The sequence below is a fragment of the Euprymna scolopes genome, chromosome 31, assembly GCF_053919585.1.
Source record: "Euprymna scolopes isolate OS-2025 chromosome 31, ASM5391958v1, whole genome shotgun sequence".
Lineage (NCBI taxonomy): Eukaryota > Metazoa > Mollusca > Cephalopoda > Sepiida > Sepiolidae > Euprymna > Euprymna scolopes.
The window spans coordinates 15,343,825-15,368,279 of record NC_136512.1 but is presented as its reverse complement, the minus strand read 5'-3'; the positions used below and the strand labels follow the sequence as shown (position 1 = coordinate 15,368,279).

At 30.7% G+C, this 24,455-nt stretch overlaps 1 protein-coding gene and 1 pseudogene across 1 annotated transcript in view; one reads left to right on the top strand and one right to left on the bottom strand.

Annotated features, from left to right (window-relative positions):
* Nucleotides 1-24,455, top strand: part of LOC145255644 (pre-rRNA 2'-O-ribose RNA methyltransferase FTSJ3-like) — a 113,939-nt gene that overhangs the window by 52,291 nt on the left and 37,193 nt on the right. Inside the window, exons 9-13 of the mRNA XM_080114184.1 lie at nt 7,973-8,083; nt 13,073-13,208; nt 15,070-15,311; nt 19,854-19,935; nt 23,265-23,556. Coding sequence (XP_079970310.1) covers nt 7,973-8,083; nt 13,073-13,208; nt 15,070-15,311; nt 19,854-19,935; nt 23,265-23,556 — 863 coding nt within the window. The remainder of the gene's footprint in view (nt 1-7,972; nt 8,084-13,072; nt 13,209-15,069; nt 15,312-19,853; nt 19,936-23,264; nt 23,557-24,455) is intronic.
* Nucleotides 17,374-17,501, bottom strand: LOC145255944 (U2 spliceosomal RNA; annotated as a pseudogene).

The following is a 24,455-nucleotide window of genomic DNA, read 5'->3' as shown; positions in this document are numbered from 1 at the left end:
AAATCACATACTCTAACATTAGCAAGTATATTTGTTCCTGAATCCCGCAAAACTAAGAAAACTCATCCAGAACATTGTGCAATTCTTCACTTATTATTGAACCTGTGTGTTCACTAGGGAATGGAACCACTCTAAGCACAACTCTGCACCGTTAAAAATCATTTGAAAACCAATGACCTGTCAAACTCAGAAAGGGAGCATTATCTGTTGTAGCTGTAGTTCATGAAATACTACTAATTTCAACAAGAAATAGTTGAATTTTTGTTTTAACTTTTGTAAATATATTGAAAATTATTTTGTAGTGAAATACGTTTTTGATGGAATGCTATAATTTGAACAAAGTTTTGTAATGAGCCTATTAAATCCATTGTCAGCTGTTACAGAATATGGTTTAATATTAACAGCAATCATTTCTTTTATCAGATAATGGATCTCTTGTGACCTGTGATCATTAATATCCCAGATTTTCTTTTGGGCCAATATTGATTCTATAATAGTTTGGTGTTTCACTGGAGGCTCGTAGTTGCTGCCACTTGTTCCTGGAATGTCTGTCCATGAATATTCATTGTATTTCAATTTCTTGTTTGCAACTTTTGAACAAACTTTTCTAAGATGGTTTAACATATTAATTATTGTAAAAGTTTTTGCTGATTTGCCACCCTTTGATTTAAACATATTATTTCAAAATGTATTATAAATTAAATAAGCATAAGATGCTAGAATAAGTGGAACATTCATTCTCGTTAATTTAGATATGAGAGAGGGGCAAGTAACAAAGATGGAGTATAAATATGAACCTGGCCACAGATTGGTTAGTTTAGAAATGATTTTTTAAAGCCATCGCATAAAACATTAATGTTTTAAGAAAGTAATATTTTCCCTATAAAATTGTTCCTCTTAGTACATCTAGATTGGTTATTCTACCATTTTTAGGGGGACAAAAAGATGCAACAGTAAAACGACATTTGGACTAAGAAACTTTCCCATTCTTTCTTTTTTAGAAAGAACGAGTCAAAATGTCTGACATCAGAAATGAAGAAATTTAAATTAATTATAACCGTTATTACAATAATTAAAAAGATGAATAAATCTATGATTTGTGTGTGTGCGCGCGCCATATTTATATCCGAGAGATGGACAAAGTGGAAAGTCAGACTAATTTGTTGAACCGATCTAAATTAATAGATTGAACTATAAAATTTCATTATTTTAAAAATTTGAAGAAATTAATATTTTCTCTATAAAATGTGCATCTTAGTAGACCTAGATTGGTTATTCTACCATTTTTAGGGGGACAAAAAGATGCGACAATAAAAAGACATTTGGACTAAAAAAAATTTGCCATATTTTTTTGGAAAAAAAGCTCCAATATGTCTGACATCAGAAATATAGATTTAAAAGATAAAGACCTGTCCAGAGATAGGTAAGTTTGGAAGTTATAAAAGCCATCCAGTACATGCCAGCATGTAAAACGGGCATTAAACCAAATATAACGATATGATGTAATTCTTTTGATGTCACTAAGTCTGTAGCGGGATAAACACAAGGGCATAGCCAGGAAGAACCAAACTTTCATAGCAAAAATTTTACAAAATGTTGCATTCATTTTAGTAAAGTTTCATTTGTTTTTTTGTTTTTTATTATTATAATTAAAATAGCCTAAAAATTAATTAATGCTCATTGAATGTTCTTATAACGTGAAATTTAAATATTTTGATTGATTTATGAAATTTTTTTATTTAATTACTTTGTCAAATTACTCAACCTGTTTAATAAATGCAATTTGTGGGTTTTCCTAATTATAAATTTTCATGTTTCATAGATTTTTGTTAAGCCTTGGTTCCTTTTGCCACATATTTTGGTTGTAATTAAATATTTATAGATGTATGAAACAAAGCAATACAAAAAGTTTTGTTTTCATATAAAAGAATTAAAATAAATTGATAAATATTCTAAACGAAACAAATCCAATCTTGCAAAATTCCCTATAGGTAGATATACATATGTAGAGATGTTATTGTGAAATGGCAGGCAAAATTGACTTACAATCAGTAAATAATTTCTCCATTAGCAAGAAATGAGATAAATGCCTGCCTGACTGACTATCTTTGACTGCTCTATTGATACTTTAGACAGGGAAAATAATTTTGATTGACTTCTCTGAAGTGAGTGGAGGTCGGGAGCCCAAAAAACACAAAAAGTATGGCTGACTGCATCCTTGGACAAACAAACATAAACAAGCAAAAACCAGAGTTTTACTAGTTTTACTAGTAAATTCAGATACACATATCAAAAGTATTTGAACCAAGAAACTTTCCAATTTTTTTTTTTTTTTTTTTTTTTTTTTTAAGGAAACATTCCACATGTCTGACATTAGAAATGCAAAAATTTAAATTCAAGATAAATTAAACTTCTGGTGTTTGTTTATATTGAGACTCAAATGACAGAAGAGTTTCACTTAAAACTGAATTTCTTAGTACCTTATCCATTATGCCACAGGTACCGTTCAAAATTCTGTGCAGATTGAGTTTTGGTCAATGTAACCCCTGACCTCCGTCAGGTGTATCTTGTCAAGCGTGAGGCATAGCGGATAAAATCCTTTGTAAAATTCAGTTGTAAGTTACATTCTTCTGGAGGTTGAAGTGTTTGCTCCTCAATATGGACGACGCTCAAAATATAAGTATGAATTACCTGGGACATCTACCCAGTCTAGAAGAATCCAAATAATGTGAATAATTGTAAAAGTAAATAATTTTTTTTTAATTCTATATTATTTGGAATATTATTTGTTAGATACCTAGTACTTTATGCTTTACGCCACGAGTACCATTCAAAAGATTCTTATTAAAATTCTATTCGATATTTTTCGTTTTTTTTATTTTTATTTATGTGTGTGCGCTACTATTAAACACCTAACATTTTTTGTTTTTGTTTGTATTATGTGTAATAATAGACATTGTATGTCTCTTAAAATTTGATTATTATTATTATTTCTAAAATTCTAATAAATACTAACCTTAACAAGTCTGTATAGTTAGTAAAGTAAAAATTTCTCCAACTTTGTAACAGACAATACAAAAATGCTAAGTAAATCTTTGTGCATCAAAAGATCTTTAAAACAATTTACACCTATTTAAAATGAACTGCTCTATAACAAACTTAATTAAAACTTGGTTTGTTTTTTCCTCACCCTCAAATGATCGTGATATTTTCATGCTTGCGATCACCACTTAAACGGTTATCTCTGTGTGTGGTTGGAATTGAATGATGTCATGCAATGTCCTCCAATTTGAATTTTTTTTTTTTTTTTTTTTTACACAGTGATCACCACTTATCAAGGCCCGGAAGCCACTCAGGGATAAGGGTTATTGCAAGTACATTACGTTAGTGTGGAGATTTGATGAAGTGTTTACTTAAGGGGGCGGTTAATTAGGAATTTGTTAACGTTGGACTTGAACACATCCAAGTTGTAGTCCGATGGGAAGCAGGCAGACGGAACAGAGTTCCACAGGCGAGCAGTTCTAAGAAAGAAGCTTTGTTCATTTGCTTCCATTTTATATTTAAAAGGTTTTTTCTCATTTGTCCCTTTCTATACGAAACCAGATTGCCCCTCCCCCCTCTTTTGGGTGTCCATAGAGCAATGTTATATAACTACAGCTAATATATATATATATATATATATATATATATATATATATATATAAATATAAAACTGTGTGTGTCTGGTCATGAATAGGCTCCTATATGGTTGACTATTTTAAAAAACTGATTACATATAATGATAGATGTATCGAGACACAGGAATGGGTATGTTTGATCTGGCAGAACAGTGGTTCATTAAAATTGTGGGGTCTGCGTTCGCGCCTGGTCCACAAAATATGGAAATAAAAAATTTAAAAATTTAAAAAAAAAACAAAAACGTTTACAAGTGTTTTTGATATAGATGTACATAAGAATACTTTGATAAGTATGTTTTAACTTAGAGATGGTATAATAAAATTGTGGGGTCTGCATTCGCGCCTGGCCTCCATACAATGGAAATAGGCACAAACTTTAATAAAGACTTTTCATATCTATCTGCGTAAGTATACTTTGATAATTATGTTTCAGTTTGAAGAAATATGGTATAATAAAATTATTGGGTGTTCGTTCGCGCATGACCTCTATAGAATGGAAATATGTCACAAAGTTTAACAAGGTTTTTTAATATAGATCCACAGAATATTGTGATAAGTGTTTCAGTGTGAACAGGTATGGTATAATAAATTATGGGGTTTATCTATTTTATTTTTACTTTCATCATATTTTGCTTTGGTTTTGATACCCCCAAATTCGAAGCTATCTCTTTACAACCCTTCCTTTTCATAACCTATCATACTATCATAAATCAGATTCCATTTTCTGTAGGCTGTTTTTGAACCCAGTCAACGACAGGTACTTTTGCTAGTATATATATATAAAGTGAAAGATCAATAGTTGTGAAATTATTAATCAAGGGGGAACATAACAAAATCAAATTTATATGTATGATCATTTCGGAAATGATATCCTTTTATCCATTCAATATTTTCAAATAAAACCATTGCGAAATAAAGTAAAATATTTCTGGATATTGTCTCCTCGTCAACATTGATGAGTCCGGGTGGGTTAGGGTAAAGATTGGTTAAGACACCAAAATTTAACTAGCTTATTGAAGTAAATATAGTTGGTGGACTTTTATGAGAGAGTGTTTCCATATTGTTTTTTTTTTTTTTTGTTTTTTTTTTTTGACCTGTAAAGAGGCCTCTCAGTGCGAAACCTTCTTTGATAAGAATATTTTTTTTTTTTTTTAAATATAAAAGAGATTGTTGGTATTTGTAACCATTTTTTTTTTTTTTAATCTAAATTACTCAGCACAGCACGTTTGAATATATTTAATTGAGGCTTTGCTCTAGTACTCTCTCTCTCTCTCTCTCTCTCTCTCTCTCTCTCTCTCTATATATATATATATATATATATATATATATATATATATATATATATATATATATAGGTAATTCCATGTAAAAGCATCCAGGGCTGTGAGTGAACAAAACCAGAACATTTACTATTTTTAGCTGAGAGGTTCTGCATGAATGTCCAAAAGAAGAAAAACTCTGTTCTATGTCAGTCATATTTTTTAGCTCCACGTGTAAAAAACATCTAAAGAAGATCGGAGGTTACGCCGACCAATATAAAATAACACTCAAGATAAGAACAGTTATCCAAAAAATCTAAATATCGTTTCTTAGTTGTTATAGTAAAGTGATTGTTTTCTGAGGAGCATTTTAATAATTACATTTTCTTGAACGAATATTTTCAGGTAGGTTTTTTATTTTGACCTGTGGAATCCAAGAATGGCATCAAATTTGCTCAGAAATGAAGATTTCTAAAGGATTCCTTCAGATTTTGACATTTTTCACATGTGCACCAACATGGGGGAAAAATTTAGATAGTCGCAGCAACTTCATCTCATATACTCAAACGAGTTGTTTTGTTTCTCCTTAATAGGGTATTTCTGAACCAACAAAAAAGACTTATAAACTCTGCATAAATCTCAAAAGCAAATGTAACACAAGGTTGTTTTTAATGTGGGAGGAAATCTAGCTCCCTAAAAAGGGGGGGGCTTTGGAAATAAGCAAAAATATTCTGGCCTGTGAGTGAATAAAACAAGAACTTTTTATAATTTTTGCTCCATGTTGTTTAAATGAATGCTTAAAAGAAAAAAAATCTTGGCACCGTATTGAGCACAACTTTTTTTTACTCCATATTGGTGTGAAAAATTCCAAAATCTGATCATATGGAAGGCTTCATTTCTGTGCAAATATGATACAGTGTTTGGATTCCTCAGGTCTAAACTTACCTGAGTGAATTTTTAGGATTATAACATGTTCCAAACATAAAATATTCAAGAAAATGTAATTATTAAAACTAGCAGGACATGTGAAAATTCTACAGCAGACTCATTCATATGTAATAAATTGATGTTGGCATTCTGTATCTGTTCAGTGTAAATGGAGATGCTCTGATATTATTGTACCTATTTACAAGGCCTCCCCACGGGACAGATTTAGACACCAGGGTCATTTTTTAACATGGAGAAAAGATACAAAAATAAAAATTGCCTCAGTCGTGAAGGATTTCTCCTCCACTGAAAGAGAACGAGAAATGGAAGTGCCGCATCTGAAGAACAGATACTACACTTTGATCTTTTATATATAATTTATTTCGTGAAAATGAAAATTACAATCAAAATAATTCAATGTAAAATTAAAATAAATTAAAAGCAAAATTCAAATTTACAAAACAAATTTAGGCACAAGGCTCTTATACTACACTTTGATCTTGGCCAAAAAGCCGCGATATTATTGTACCTATTTACTATGCCTCCCCACGGGACAGAGTTAGACACCAGGGTCGTTTTTTAACGTGGAGAAAAGGTACAAAAATAAAAATTGTCTCAGTCGTGGAGGACTAATGCTCCACCGAAAGAGAACAAGAAATGGAAGTGCAGCATCTGAAGAACAGATACTACACTTTGATCTTGGCCAAAAAGCCGTGATATTATTGTAGTTCTTTTGTTAAAATTGCAAAAGTATTTATTTTAAGCTGACATAGCTCGGTCGTAAAATACGCTTGAATATGATATTTTAATTTTTACAGATTTCGTATATATTATTATAGTCAATTTTCTATCAATTTTTATATATTATGAAGTTGCGGTTTCAAAAATATATTCATATGACTTGGGCGCATCAGCTTGAACCAAAACTTATGAAGAAAAAAAAAAAGTGTGTGTAACTTGAGTTCCTTCAGCTATAGCCATCACTAAAACTTGTGAAGAATTCTTGGTAAAATCATTTATAAAAAAAATAGATGACTTGAGTGCCATCAGCTATCATCAAAACCAAAACTTATGGAGAATTCTTGGTAAAATGAAATTAAACGACAGTCGCTTGGAAGAAAAAAGATGTAAGCGTGACACACAAAATAACACGCACGCTATGGTATTAATTGTAAAAATGCCTTGTGATTTACGGAAAATACTCTAAATTTGAAACTACTTGGAGTTATATTTTAAGTTTCCAAGATTTCTTAGTTTTTATGATGTCCACCTGTGGTTTAAGTTACAACAAAATCTGAGTATATGGGTTTAAAAATCCAAAAATTCTGGATGCTTTAACATGGAATTATCCATATATACGATGTTCAGCATGTTAAAAATATACCTTTTGTTGTAAAAATCTAATGGATAAACATCTGAAGAAGTTGGTGGGGACAGGATATTTTTATGGACACATAAATCGTAAAATTGCCTACCCATTAATGAAACAGCTGTAATGGAAAAAATCCAGGAAATAAACGAAGGTTATAAAAAAGAAAATGTGAGTCTTTGAATTTTCAACAAAATTTTACACTATATATATATATATATATATATATATATATATATATATAATCTTGATTAAATCTTTCTTAATTGTCTATTTCCAGTTTTTTGTTAGTCTTTCTCGCCTCCTTTCCCCACCAGCGGGTCCATTGGACCACTTGGTTGGCAATTCTTTCTGAGGTCAATCTTAGAGTACTTCTGAGCCAGCCTAGACGTCCTTGTCAAATTATTCTGCAAACGACATCTAGGTTGATTTTCAAAGTACTTATTGAACTGTGCAGAAATAATGTTATTATTTAGAAAGCCATTCTTAACATGAGGAGAGGAGGGTGTTTTGTAACTATTCTGTAGTTTCACCTAATAATTTAATAAAAAAAGATATTGTAAAACTTTAATTTAACTTGAAAATACTTTTTAAAAATAGCGCGGTTCAATAAGTGCACAAGCCGCCATAATTGTATTCAATCTGATGATTTTATGGTGATTTGAATGAGTTACATTTTCTTTCTTTTTTTTTTTTTTTTTTTATGTTTTTATTTTTATTTTATTCTCCAATCCAAACAGGAAAGATGAGGTCACTGAAGAGGTTGTTGAGTCGGATGAGGAAGATGAGGAGTTAAAACTCGAGGAGTTGTTGGCCACAGCAAAGGAGGAGGAGAAAAAACAAATAAAAAAGTAAGTACTCCTTTTAATTTGATATCACCAATATATTTAAAAAAAAAAAAAAAAAAAGTTTACTTTATTGGTTGATGGTTTGTTATTTAAATACACAAACATCGGAAAACAAAGACGAGTAGCAGAATTTTGTCTGACATCTGTTCGAGCGTACAGATGCATTATACACAAATTGAATTATCGAGTTTTATTGTATGCTTTAATGTGGAAAAGTAGTAAAACCAATTTAGTATGACAAACTGACTTATCTCCCTTGACTTAAATTTTAGGTCTGTCATTTTTAAACACTATGTTAGAACATAATTGTGGGTGTTTTTTTTTTTTTTTTTTTTTTTTTGTTAAAAATGCATCTAGCACATCTTCTACTGGATCATTTTTCCTGATTTTTTTTTTAATTTCTACTAATTTCTACATGACAAATGCGTTTGTAATATTTTTATCTGCAATGCATCGGTTTCAAAGACTACCAATCTACACGAGCACCAGAAAATTTACCAGCGTTAGATGAAATGTTTAGAGCAGAAAATTTCAAGCAACATTCACGTCAACAAAGAATATTGTAAGAAATTATCTTCCTTCTAATATTAAGACTGTTCTTCTTCATTACTGTAGCACAAATTGAAAATATAAATATTGAATTTCAATGAAACCAATGATCTCTAATGAATTGTCAGGTCACAGTAAACTATGAAGAATGATAAGGTAGAAAATTAATTATTAATGAAAATAGTTTTTGAAGACAATTAGCGAAAATTTGAGTTTTGCAAAAAAAAAAAAAAAAAAAAAAAAGAAAAAAAAGAAAAAAAAGTTATTTGTACAGTTTAATCAAGATATTAAAAAATGAAAATATCAAAAAAGTTATATTGTATATATCTCTTTTGGACTGAAGATCTCCAAAAAAAATTTCACTTAATTTGATCAAGTAGTTTTTTTTTTTTTTTGTTTTTTTTTAAGCGGAAAAAAACACGTTTTTATGACAGCGCATTGAAGGTAACCATCTTTGAATTTTTTTAACACACCACGGGGTAGATAACATAGTTTAAAGTGCCAACACTCCCTTGCCATTTTATTCCTAAAAATCGAACCTTTTGTTCAGTATCATAACAAATTGTTTTTTCGCTGTAAAAAAAAAAAAAAAATTACTTGATGAAATTAAGTGAAATTTTCTTTTTCTTTTTTTTTTTTTTTTTTTCGGAGAACTTCATTCCATAACGCATACATACAATATAATCTTTTTTTTTTTTTTTTTTTTTTTTTCGATATTTTCATTTTTTAATGTCTTGATAAAACTACAAGTACCAAAAGAGAAATTTTAATGAAAGGGAGATAAATCTTTTCTGAAAATTGAAAACTGGCGAATTTAGCAAAAGTTAATTTTCACTAATTGTTGTCAAAAATTGTTTTTATTAATAATAAATTTTCTACCTTATTCTTTTTTGTAATTTTTGGATATGTTCATTACTGTGACCTGATAATTCAGTTGACATCATTATTTTTCATTTGAAATTCAAAAATTCCATTTTCGAATGTCACTACAATAACAAATAAGAAACAAAGATAACACACTGGTTTATTGTTCAGAGTTCGTTGACTCTAAAAAGGAAAAAAATTGTCTTAATAGATCATTATTTCTACATTTTAAAACACTGGAGATTTGAAAACAAAAAAAAACATTTATAAAGCCAATTTCAGTGCTGAAGATTTTATTTATTTAATTTTTTTTCCAAAATGAAATTGCTCTATTAACTAATACACATGCCAGTGTGAATCTACATTTAGAATAGACATTGTTACAGTCTCTATTTAACAACACAAAAACTCATAGTCATCTGTCATTAGCAATTACTGTTACCAATCGTCAATGATAAAACGAAAAAAAAAAAATTCTATAATTCACTGAGGAAGGTCGGATATCGACTGAAATATTTTATTTTCCATTTTTGAAAAAGAAAAAAAATAATTAAACAAGTCAGTGCTTCTCCATTATTGTAGCGAAATTTGAAAAATGAAATATTCACTTTCAAGTAAAACCAGTGGTATCTCCTTAATTATCATGTCACAGTATTATTCAAAAATAACGAAAAACGAGAAGGTAGAAATTTAATTATTAATGAAAATAATTTTCAAGGACAATTAGTGAACATTGAATTTGACTCCTAATAAGGGAGGTAATAATTTTCTGAAATCTTGGGACAATTTAACAAAACTCAATTTTTACTCATTGTCTTTGAAAACTGTTTTCATAAATAATTCTACCATATTATTTTTCGTCATTTTTGGATATGTTCATTATTGCGACATAAAAATGAAATAGATAGCATTGGTTTTATTTGAAATTCAATATTTCGATTTTCAAATTTTGCTTTAATAACGAAGAAGCACCAATAAGTCTTTGGCACTGAAATTGGTTTTATAAATGTTTTTAATGTTTTCAAATCTTCAGTATCTTTTAAATGTAGAAATATTTATCTTTTAACTTAAACATGTGCCAGTGAGGATCTACGCTTGGAATAGACATTAATAGAGTCGCTTAACAATACAAATTGATAACGAGAGAAAAGGGAAAAAAGTCTGTAAATATTTTGGTAGAAATTTGACTTTTCTCAGTGGAAATATTTTATTTTTCATTTTTGAAAAAAAAAAAAAAAAAAAAATCTTTGCTAAAATTTGCCTAATGTTTTTTAATGCTTTAATTTTTTTTTTTTTAAATTCATCTAATTGATTTTCCATAATTATTAGTGTACACTAATCTTTTTGACGAATAAAGAAGTGTATCCAACAGTTTTCCTATTTTATTTCGAACTACCAGTATTCGTATGGATCTCAGTATAAGTAAACACTAGATCTTTTTCTGGGAAACTTACGGATATACTTATCAGTTAAAAATATTTTATACAAATCATTATGGAAAATAAGCAAATAGAAATTTAAGAAAAATAAAATTACTCTGTCGACTCTTGGATCCACAAGATCATGTCTAATGTTTATATGACAAGGGAGATAATCCATGCTGTACTGGTTTTGCTTTAGTGTCATTCTAAGTTTGTGGAGTGCAGTAATTTTATTTATTACTAAAATTATAACTATAATTTTGTGTAATTTTTGGTGTACACTAATATTTTCAGCCGGTAAGTATGTATATCCATAAGTGTTCCTGTTATGTTGAGTTGCTGTATTTCACTAGTCTCTATAAACACCCACCAAATAATTTTTTAAATTTCGTCTGTTGTGTCAAATATGAAATTCTAGCTAAAATACATTTTTTTTGCGTTTAGGCTAGGATAAAACTGTAGTATCTGTCTTATCAAATGTTGGTACAGTAATATTGTGTTTTTGACAAGGGAGGCCTGTGTTTACGCCAGACATCTAAAGATTAAAATATTTCACAAATCCTGTAAGCGTTTTGGAAATAGCCTCTCCATAACCAATTCTGAAACTACATTGATAAGAGTACTTAGATAAAGTATGTTTCAGCTTGAATAAAGGGGTACAATAATAATGTGGAGTCTACATTTGCATCTGACGTTAATAAAATGAAAATATTTGAGCATGGCAAAATATACAATAAGTGAAGAATACTGGAATTTTTACGGGTGTCGCCAGTTTTGTTATAAATACTTTGATTGAATTTCAGAATTATAATTTTGTTTTTCTATTTTATTTTTATTTTTCATTTTTATTTTTTAAATTATTCCTTGGACTAAAGAAGATTTGAGGATGTAGAATGAAACTTGCCGAATAATAAGTTAATTTTATCTTTTATTAAAATTCTACTTGATGACTTTTTATAATTTTTGGTGTACAGTTTTTTTTTTTTTGTTTTTTTTTATATGAGTAAATATATTCATAAGTTTTCCTGTTATTTTATTTTGAATGGGCATATTTCGTTTCAGCACTAAGCAATTTTCTAAATTTCATCTAAGATTGATGTTGTGTTGAATGCAAAATCTGAAATAAAATACACTTTTTTCACCTTTAGTTTAGGATGTTGGGGGACGGGGGGGGAGGTCTGCATTTGTTCAAGACATCCATAGAATAGAAAAATGTCACAAAATCCTACGACAACAAGCCCTATAATCAGATTAATTCTGAAAATAAATTGACCAAGGTAGTTTTTTAGTCTCCCGACAAAGGAATGATTGGACCTAGTAATTCACCCCCGTTCGTTTGTTTGTACTTTTCACAATAATCACACCTTGCATTTGTTTTTTTTTTTTTTTGTTTTTTTTTTTGTTTTTTTTTTTGTTTTTTTTTTTTTGTTTTTTTTTTTGTTTTTTTTTTTAAATTTTGCACAAACATTAGTCATGGTGAAAATAAATTTTTGACAGAACGGATATTTGGGGATAACTCTGGTCCCCTCCACCCCCGAGGTGGGGGTGTTATAAGGATAAAAATTGCCCCCAAATCATTCATTTGTTCGTCCTTTTCTCAATAACCACGCCGTGAATTTTTTAAAATTTTGTACAAACATGTTTTGCCCAATGTCAAAACCATCATTTCCTTCAATGAAAAATTCATAGTATTCAATCCAAGGACACACAGCATTCGCATTCCTTGGCATAGCAGTCCTCATCTATATCTTGGTCACTTTTGAAATTCTGTTTCCAGACTTATTCACGCATAAAGGGAGGCCCTGCGTGCTCAGCTTGATTTGTTTGTTTGTTTGTTGCACGGAATTCGTCTTAGGCAAGTTGAACCAGCTTCCACTGAAGGAGGGAGTATCAGGGTAATATTAAATAACCAGAATAGTTGAATAAGTAAATTTTAGTTTGAACAGATGGGTACAGTAATATTGTGGGGTCTGTTTGGGCCTGACATCCATAAGATAGGAAATATTTTTAAGCATGGCAGCAATATGTGTAACAGATGAAAGATGCAACTGTGGAATTTCCCCGGGTCTTGCCAGTTGTGTTATAATTAGATATCGGGATTTAATTATAATTTTTGTTTTATTTATTGATTTATTTAATTTATTTTTTTATTCCTCAGGCGATTAAAGAAGATCCGAGAACGAAAAATCAAACTTACTCACAGAATGGACTTGAAAATGGAACATCCCGAAGATGTGATCGAACAAGTCGATGACATATCTCTCTTTGATCTTAAAAAAATTAATACCAAAAAGGTAGGAAAAGTTACACCCATAATATATTGAATGTGGGTAATTTAGATATTTTGGGTAATGGTTATTTCTTATTTCGTTATACTGAGACATGTTCAAGGATGCTTTTATTTTATATTTTTATAATGCAGGGAAATGATTCTGTATCACCAGTTATACTGAGACGTCTTTAAGGATGGAGCTGTCTAAGGTACTTGTACAGTTTAATCAAGGCATTAAAAAATGAAAATATTGAAAAAAAAAGTTGTATTGTACATATCTGTTTTGGACTGAAGTTCTCTGAAAAAAAATTTCATTTAATTTGATAGAGTAGTTTTTTTTTTTTTTTTTTTTTTTTTTTTTTTTAATGGAAAAGCACGTTTTTATTACAGCGCGCTGAAGGTAGCGATGTTTGGATTTTTAGAACACACCACGGGCAGTTTACTTAGTCTAAAGCACCGACACTCCCCATCTTAAATCTTTTCTTAAAAATCGAATCATGACTACCTTTTGATTCATATCATAACAAATTGTTTTTCGCTGTAAAAAAAAAACTACTTTATCAAATTAAGTGAAATTTTTTTTCGGAGAACTTTATTTCATAAAGGATATGTACAATATAACTTTGATATTTTCATTTTTTAATGTCTTGATTAAACTGTACAAGTACCCTGTCTAAGAGTTAAAGGTAAAAATCATCTAAACCTAGAAAACAAACAGCAGTCGGGAATTAGATAGGGAAAATGGAATTTATTAAATAATAACAATTTTCTGGTGCATCTTTCCAAACTTGAAAATCTTTGTGTCAAACTCAAAAAACCTATTCTGGTGCTATCAGAGCAGGCTGTCTGAAGATACTGACTTCCTGACCTGAAATGCACCCAGCATTGATGTTATTTTTTTTTCTTTTTCCTTTGCAAGACCAAAAACAATTTTCCTATACACAAAGCAACCAAACGAAACAAAGTCAATTTAAAAAAAAAACAAAAACAAAAAAAAACAGAACTTACAAAATTTTGTAAGCAAAAAAAGAAAAAAAAAATGCCACGTGGTGGACGCGAACATGCAGAAGTTAAGTTCATAATCAAACACATTATCGATCAGACCACGATGACACATGTTATGATGTTGCAAATTTAGCTTTTTAAAATGAAATAACGAAACGCCCGTTCGCGCATGCGCAATTAACAAACCGTGTTGAAACCAAAGTTTTTCCTGACTTTCCCACTTAAAAAAAAAAACATTTCTACATGAAATAATTGACGATTTTTTTTCTAATTTTTTGATATTATGTGTACGAGAGATCGCTCTTTCTCACAATACCAGATTCATGTCTGTTCGGTGAATGACAAAAGGTTTTAGCAGACATACACACACAACTAAGATTTATATAATAGACTAGTGGGGATGTTTGCCGTTGCCCGGGTGTAAAAAAAAAAAAAAAAAAAAAAAAAAAAAAAAAAAAAAAAAAAAAAAAATTGGTTGGTAGGTAGGCTCAAACCCGAAGCCTTGAGGCGAATAGCCTGACAACTTACCACGGCGCTATGCAGGCAGAGAAGTGAGGAAGGGTGAAATTAAACGTTTAAAAAAGCAGGTGGTTAAACGAACGTCAACATGTGGTTTTCTCAGTCAAAAATCACGCCATAGTAGTAGAGAAAATGAAATCACAGCGCAAATTTTATAACATAAGATTCAGACAACCTTGTTCCGTAAATTGGACATATTATGATCTAGACAGTATATAAAAAGTTGTAAGATTTAGTGACCCCTTTGAGCGTCCCCCCCCCCTTCCCCCAAAGCCTTTGGCGGGCATATGAAAAAAATGCACAAACATACACACATTTTTGTTTTTATGTTATAGATTGTTTTCTTATTTGTTTTTTAGGCCCTAGATGAGGTCCAAAAGGGTGACCTTAGTATGATGGATGTCGGGGATATTATTCAGGATGACGATATTTATATTCCGAAAGAGCGACCAAAGAAAATCATCCGAAAAGACAAAGCAGATTACGACTACGACATTGACAGTGATAATAATAACCCCGATGAAGATGACGACATTAGCATGGCAGAAATTTCCAGCGACGGTGAGAACAAGGACGAAGCAGATTTGGATATCAATGGACAGTGAGTATTATGATGTTTCTGTGTGAACTGTTATAAAAAAAAAAAACATTATGAGGGGAAAAAAATGTATTCTTCATCAGCATTTACATAAAATGTCTTAATCAGTAAAGTTAAGAAATTAAGAAAAAAGGAATGAGAAGACGTCTCAAACTGGAAAGTTTAAAGAAAGAAAGAAATATACGTATAAATCGGTAAGAAAGAAGAAAGAGGGAGAAAATGATCAACAATGATTTGTCTAAGATTGGAGAGGCTACATTTATGTTCTTTTATATAATGTTGGCATGTAGCGCTGGTGTTGTTTAAATGCATAGTAAGTCAGCAGGATAACGTTGTCGTTCTAATGTCCAATGTGTGTATTAGTCTTATGTTCATTTTGGGAGTTACATTCTCCTAGAGGGCATTTGAACTCCTACACTATATTGGTTTGTTCTAATGTTTTTAGAGCCGAGGAGGAGTTGTTTTTAACCACAAGGTTTTGACTTGTAAACTTCTAATAAACTAGCGGGGATACTCAGCGTTGCCCTGGTGTGGGGAGATTTTATGGTAACGGTATTGATCAGCTGAGCTCTAAAAAAAATGTTTCAAAACCTTTTTAAAAAATGGAAATAGCAGCGAGTACCTGTGCGAGCGCAAAAAAAAAAATAGTAGTAAGCAGGCAGGCTCGAACCTGTAACGCTAAGAGGAAAAGAAGGAAAAAAAAAAAGAAAACTGTTTAGTCGCCGCCCCCACCATGACATACGTCGCTACCATTCAAATTAAGCTTAGTCATTACAAGGCGTATGACGACTTTGCAAAAATGTTGATGAAAAAAGTGACCCCCTCATTGTAAAAAAAACGGCCCAGTTGATGGTCAGATAATTAATGTTTTTGGCCAACTTTTGGATATTTATCGTCCGAGAAACTGACCTTTCATTTTGTCAGTGTCGGTCGCGTGTGTCAAAAGTTTTAGTGAGACATACACACTAACAGACAGGTGAGATTTATATTATAGAAGAAGATAATAAATTTAATTCTACAGTTGCTATCAGCAGGAGTTAAGTATCTATGGATGATGCTTTTGCTTGTAATCCCAAAATTAAAACAGTTTAAAGTTAGATCATGACTGATATTGCCAAACTGAAAGGGAGCCATGATATCATATCCAGGTTCAAAGTTGGATTGCACAAACATTCAAACTGTATATAGATAAAAAAAAAAATAACCCGTCTTATGTCCTTTTTTGCACTTTGCTTTATGTTTGCCGATAAATTTGAAAAAAAAAAAAAGAAAAGAAAAAGTCCAATGTGAACAAGTTCCAATTGAATCGTCCCCCTAAGTAATCCAAGTTACAAAATTCCCACTGTTTACTATGCTAAAATCACAATGACTAATGTATACCTATTAACCCTTATCCTTGAGTGGCCTCTGGGCCTTGATAAGTGGTGACACCCATGTAAAAAAAAAAAAAAATACTTTTGTGTTGATGTAATGGTTATTATGTTTTGCATGTCATTTTTAGAGCGAAATTCAAAATGTTGAAGTTCACATAAAACCCACAATGTCGGCTTAACTGTAATGTCGCAGTAATGACCATATCCAAAAATTATGAAAAAAAGATGAGGTAGAAAAATTAATTATTAATGAAAAGTTTTCAAAGACAATTAGTGAAAATTGAATTTTGCTAAATTGGCCCAAGATTTCAGTTAAGTTTTCAGAAAATAATTATTTATTATGATTCAAACTCCCCTGTCTTTTTTTTGTTTTTATAGCAAAACTCAATTTTCACTAATTGTCTTCAAACAAGGCTGATAGCCATTAGTCGCATGCTCTCGTGTAATGAATGAATGCGTGAATGTAGGATTGACATGAAATTCTTAAACATAAACTAAAATGACCAAAAAATGGGCTGAAATGACTTAAATAAATAAAAAGTAAATGACTTAGAATGAATTTAATGAACTTAAGGATGAATTGAATGACCTAAAGAATGACTTGAATGCTTAAAAAATAACTGGAATCCTTCAAAAACAACTTGAATGATCTGGAGAATGACTTGAATGGCTTTGAGACTGACTGGTTGTAAAGTGGGTGATCATTTTACATTAAATTAATACAAAAAAGTGATCCTCCACTTTATATCACAATAAGTACAGCATTTATTAAGAACAGATACTACACTTTGATTTTGGCCAAAAGGCCAAGAAAAGCTGTATTTATTTGCTCCCCCACCGAGCAAATTAGGCACAAGGCCGATTTTTAATGTGAGGAGTGAAGGGGAAATGGGGGCTGGATAGTGACAATTGGTATGAAGGGTTGCCCCTACATTGACCAAGGTCTTATATGTGGGAGCAATCCCACATATGGTCTTTGTTTGCAGTATCTGCCGGAACAGATACTACACTTTGATCTTCATATATAATTTATTTCGTTAAAATGAAAATTACAATCAAAATAATTCAATGTAAAATTAAAATAAATTAAAAGTAAAATTCAAATTTAGAAAAAAAATTTAGGCACAAGGCCCTATAAGATCTGGGAGGGGGAGTGTTGCAGGATCTTTGTTACTAAAGTGAAAATGGAGTCTTTGGCGACTTTACTCTTGACTGGCAACAGTTACCACAATGCCTCATTCACTCTGTGGACTCTAACTAATGAAAACCCCAGCGTTTTTGCAAAAAAGGATATATATACAATTTCTGTGTGTGTGTGTGTGTGTGAAAATTTTTTTTTTTTTTTTTATTAAATGTGTGTGTGTGCGTGTGAAAAAAGTTCAATTCATTGGAAAATAAAAAGTTCTTGAATTTGGAAGAGAAACAGTTCGTGTTGAGGAGTGGGGAATCTAGAAAAAAATATACAAAAAATAAAAATAAAATTGCCTAGTGCATTGTTAGTAAGGTCCGTCCCTGAGCTAATCTAGAAAGTTAGATCACCTACTGTTTTCCGGGGCACCGAAAACAAGTGGGAAGATCCCTAGTGGGGATTGGGAAGAATTCTTATCGGGTGTAGGGAGGAAAAATAAATAACTGGCAAAAACAAAAAAGAGGAAAGATGGGGGGGGGCGACCTTCAAGTAGGGGTTGACCAGGAGGTGATAAAACAAAAAGATTGGGGGGTAGTGGTAGGGTAGCCTCGGAAGGTTCTCTAGTGCCAAAAACAAACAATCGGGGGACAGGATCTCATTTGTACCACCAGTGAAGAGTCTCTTTACTTTTTATTTGTCTAACCTAGCGGGATGGGCTCCGTAGGACCCAGTACCGCACATGCCATGCTTATGGTGGTAACACGAATTCAAACTTGGCGCCTCATCAGATGCACAAGCTAGCGTCATGCACCCACCTCTTGTCAAAGGCCACTCGAGGCAACCTCTTCCAATCGAATCTGATCTTTACTTTAAGCAGATATTTAAAGTAGACAATCAGATCCCGATCCGGAACAGATATCCCTTCGCGGACTCGCTTGAGGCGTGTGATCCATATGACCATCCTCGCTACTGCCAGTATCGCTAGAAAAACCATTCTTTTCTCCCTAGGCAGTGGCAGATAAATGTTCTCCACAAAATATGACTCGTCAAGTTCAAGCAAGCGCTTGGCATCGATGCGAGCCGTTACCTCGTTGACGTACCCTAGGAGGGTCTTGAGCCTTTGGCCAAAAGGCCAAGAAAAGCTTAAAAAGCTAAGAACAGGATATATTAACAACAGACCTTTGATCTTAATCAAAAAAGCCAAGCACAAAAGTGTTATGGACAGACCTACCGATCGACGGACCGACTTATAGAGTTGCTTGCACGCGACTAAAAATGTTTTCATTAATAATTAATTTTCTACCTTGTCACTTTTCGTAATTCTGGGTTATGTTCATTACTGCGATGTGAAAATTAAGTAGATATCATTGTTCACTTTAAATTCAATGGGTTTGTATTACAATCCACAGACGTATGAAAAAGTGGTCAAAAAGTTAAAAATGTAACAAATGTTATGAAAGGCAAGATAAGTTACTCTTCTACCTGTCTGGAAAATTTTTTGGTGGTTTTACTTGCTTTAAAATGTTTAATCGGCTCGAAAATCATAGTATTTATCAATATGTGAAAAAGAGAAATGGCGACGAGCTGACTGTTAAATACATGAAGTTTGGGAAAATTAGCTAGAATTTAAAAAAAAAAAAAAAAAAAAAAAAAAAAGATACAAAATACTGTTAGAAACCCATCCAATATATACCACGGTAATATATATTGGATGGGCTTAACAATATTTGGTATAATTTTTTAGTTTTAACTGATTCTTCCAAACTTCACATGTATCGATAAACACTGTATGATTTTTGAGCCGATTGAACCTTTTAAAGTGAGTAAAATCATTAAAATCATTTCCAGATAGGTAGAAGAGTAACTTATCTTACCTTTGATAACATTTATTTGTTATATTTTTGACTAGTTTTTTCGTACGTCTGTGGATTGTAATACAAACCCAATTCAATATTTTGATTTTCAAATCTCGCTCTAATAACGAAGAAGCACCTTATGTTTTTAGGTTTTTTTCATAAGCACATTCCAATTTCTCTCATTCAGAGTTGAAGAAGAGAATCCGTTGCTGGTTCCATTGGACAATAAAAAGACTGTTTCACAGAGAGTTGAAGATTGGTTTAATAAGGTAAGTAATAAACTAATTTCGTAGATTTAATGTTTTTGATATTAGCATGAGGAATTCAAGTTTTAGTGTGGACGTCCGCCTTCAAATTATTTTGTTTTTTTTTATTAAGTATTAAAAAATCTTTTTGCTTAAATTTTTTTCTTATTCATAGAAACTAGCAGAACCCATGAAAAGTCCATGGTAGTTGAAAATTTTTAAAACGCATAAATAAAATGAATAAAAAATAAAACAAATAACAAATTCCAGCAATTTTTTTTTTTAATCTTTCAAAGCTAAAAAAGATTGATTTTGAAAAAAAAATTTGGATTTTTTTTTAATGAAAATTCAACACAACACTTTCTTTCTTTTTTTTTTTAAAATAATTTCTTTATATAAATTATAAAAGAACAGATGTCAGTTATATTTGCACATATTTTAATTTTAAAAAGGAGCTAATCAAAAACGAATTTACAGTGTCTTCTGAACATAATAGCAAATTTGAATCTGTAAATAGACAGCCATGTTTTTTTTTTGTTTTTTTGAGAGAAAATGATTTTAATGATTTTTAACTGATAGAGAGCAACTAAACAGTGGGGTAATTCGTTTCTCATTAATTAATGTTTACAATGATGTTTTTTTTTTTTTGTTTGTTTTTTTTGTACACTGAATGTACAGATAGATTTTGATAGTCTTCCCTACCGGGCTAAATAATATCTTTTTTGAAGTAGACTTTGAAACACACACACACATATATATATATATATATATATATATATATATATATATATATATATACCAGGTTAAAGGTGTTCAAGAATAACTAATGAATTTAACAAGGCTATTAAGAGTGCTCAATAAAATAAGAGCAAGATATATTTTTATTAATATAAACAAATTTACAGGGTCGCGACTTGTTTCTTTTGTGGAAAATAACCATTTATTACGTCACCTGACGAGGACTTCTGGTTTTAACTGACCACTTATCCGAAACATTAGCATGTTGAATGCCATGGCCATGTAAATTTGTTTATAGTAATAAATATGTATATATATATATAGTTAAATGAAATGTGTAGAATGGGGTACAATGCAGAGGTAATGGAAAGACACAAGCTGAAGCAGGTGAAAAAGTTTTATTAATACAACTTACAAATACATGTGTAAATATTCATGTATTTCATATACACATTATATTTATATTTCCACTGTGATTACCTGGGGAAAGTCTGTCTGGTGGTATATCCGTGTTATATAATATTTCGAGAAAGATCTCCTCGTCAGATATTTATTTGACTTTGGTTCAAACGTGCTGTTGTAAACAGTGACAGTCTTGTAGCAAACAATAGCCCGGAACTTGTTGATAGCATTTTAATTTAATATAATTAAGGTTTTTTTTGTTCATTTCTATTTTATCTAATTTATTTATTTATTTTACAATAATTTATATTTTATATTGAGGAGATTTAATTAATTATTTTATCTGTTTGTGTTTCTACGTTCTAGTTGAGAGGAGTTGGGACATAGATTTTGATGTTGGTAAAGGGAGACTACTTGATGAGCTGATCTAAGGGAAATAACCGTGTTATCTTTGTATAAGTTACTAATTACAGATATTTCTTCTAAGTTAAGTGTATAATATTGCATTACTTTTTAATATATTTATTTATTTACTTATTTTTATTTTTAGTAATATTATTCCTATTCTGGGTGGGGTATTTTATTTAATTCATTATGTAGTATATATATACTCATTATGGATTCTTGTATCTTTAATTATATAGTAATATTTTATTCACTATAATTATTTATTTATATACGCAATGTGTTATGATGAAACAGTTAGAAGTTATAAAAGTTTTTCTAATATTTTTTTCATTTTTATTTTTTTTATTTATTTATTTATTAAGCACCCACCCCAAATAAAAGCCATTGAATTCGCCCACACGTGTGGAATCTGTCTTATGCCACCATTTTTTTTATTATATATGGATATAATGACATGAATTGATTAGCCTGAATTTATCTGGAGGAAAAAAAACGAAATCCAGTATTAAAAATAACTTTGTTCATGTGTTTTAAGGGAGGTGGTGTTTGATCAACACTGCTAGGGAGCCATGATTTAATATACTGCTTTGTTTTTAAATCCCCGAAACAGTGTTTCATGGTAAGCAACTAAGGATCCATTTAAGAACATTGGTACTATTGTTTGTTCATAGAAGTAAAACTATTCAGTGATACAGGAGATTAATTGACTGAGGAAATAATGTTCCAACACAGGACAATTTTATTTTTTATTTTTTTATAGTTTTAAAGATTTTAAAGAAACTTAAAAAAAAACTATATATATATATATATATATATATATATATACACACACCTTTTAATTCAGTTGACTTATACAATTCTTGACAGTATCTGTTTCGTAGCGCAAAATCAATCACATAATTATTATATCAATCAGTGAATCTATTATGCCCTTAACTCATCAGAAGAAATAGCAACAATCAATCCGTTAAAAGGAATTGAAGTGTGATTTGACATGATTAAAATCCAAAAATTGGAAGAGAAGCTACAAATACCTTTTTATTTTTCCATTACGCCGTACTGAATTTCCAATTTTTGGATTTTAATCATGTCGAATCACACTTCAATTCCTTTTAACGGATTGATTGTTGCTATTTCTTCTGATGAGTTAAGGGCATAATAGATTCACTGATTGATATGATTGATTTTGCGCTACGAAACAGATACTGTCAAGAATTGTAAAAGTCAACTGAATTAAAGGAATAAATTATGAGATGGTCAACATGATGAATTTTGGAATATAACTAAATAAGGATTGATATATATATATTATAAGAAAATATATTTCCAAAGATATATGTATATATATTAGTGATGGAACGATTCTGATACAATTTCCAACTCTGATTCTTTATAAATCCCTAAATATTTAACTATATAGTCATATTTTTTCTCTGATTACCATAAAAACACACATGTTAAATGTGCTAATATTTTCCTAACCGTAAAAATATACTTTCGCAGGACGATCTATCGATTTTTGCTTCACTGGTGGTTTAAAATCAATAAATATTTATTATTTTATCATTATTACCAGCAACAAAAGATTTAGCTTTAAACAAAATCAAATAAAAAAGACAATTAAAAGAATCGTTTTGGCATCGGAATATCTGTACAAATTTTACCGATTCTGATACCCTCAAATATTCCGATTTTTCCGATTCTGATTAATCGTCCCAACACTAATATATATATATATATATATATACACACACACACACACACTGTTGCTTGAGAATCATTTTTTTGTTTATTTTATCGTCAAGGATTCGTTTGCTGGTCTCATAGCCAAGGACAGTGATGATGATGATGGTTTTTCTTCTGAAGAGGAAGAAATTTCAAAAGTGGACAAAGAAAATCTCAATCAGACGAATCAACGGTTAAAGAAATCCAAAGCAAAATCAGGGAATCAATCAGAAACAGATGATATTTCTCAGAATGAAAATGATGATAGCGATGTTGATGAGGATGTCGTCGACGACGATGATGATGATGATGAATTTGATGATGATAATGATTTAGACAAAGAACTTGTAACGAAAAAAGTCCAGAAAAGAGGTAAGTGATTTGATTATTAATAAACAAAACTGATTTTATTAGTTATTTGTGATAAAGTTTGAATATATGGTACTTGTTTATTTTAATCAAGACATTAAAAAATGAAAATATTGAAAAAAAATTATATTGTACATGTTACAAGAACAGCAGCCTGTTCTTGTGAGTAAATATGAAATAGGATAGTCAAGGATTCAAACTTGCAAAGCTATATTTGGAATTGAGAATTCCAATCATAAGTTAAAATAAATACAGAATGTTATTGAAAATAAGGAATGTGGAATTGCCATTGTTTAGCTCACACAAAATAGTTAGATATCTGTTTATTGAAAAGGAATGTAATGATGAATTTTGTTTCTGTTATAAAAATTAAAATAAGGAATTTAAAAACGGACAATGGAAAATGTTATTTGTAAAGTGGGTTACGAAAATTAGGTTAGAGGGGCGGCTTTGTAAGAAAGATGTGAATAACAATGCATACTTAAACACGGAGGCATGTCATGCCATGTCTGAGAGGCATGTGCTGGTCATGCAGTGACGTCATGAGTTATGAATTTAGATAGATAAGTCAGAATCAGGATCAGTCAGTTGAAAGAAACAAGAGGAGTTAGACGAGAGAAGCTAGAAGAGTCAAGGCACCCTCTGGGAAGTGAGAGGTTTTAGAGGTAACCATGTAAACAACTTTGAATCCCTGAAATACAGAATCATGTCCGACCGGTCGAAGAAATAAACGTATCATCATGTGTTTTTATAACTGCCGTCTTGTGTTGTCATTCTACCAAAATAAAGGTAAAGTGAAATAGTATTAATATGAACTTTGTGTTTATAAAAATGTACAACTGTCAAAACATAAATGTTAAACGCACTCTCGGTCTATCTATCAAGATATTCATAAATCTTCT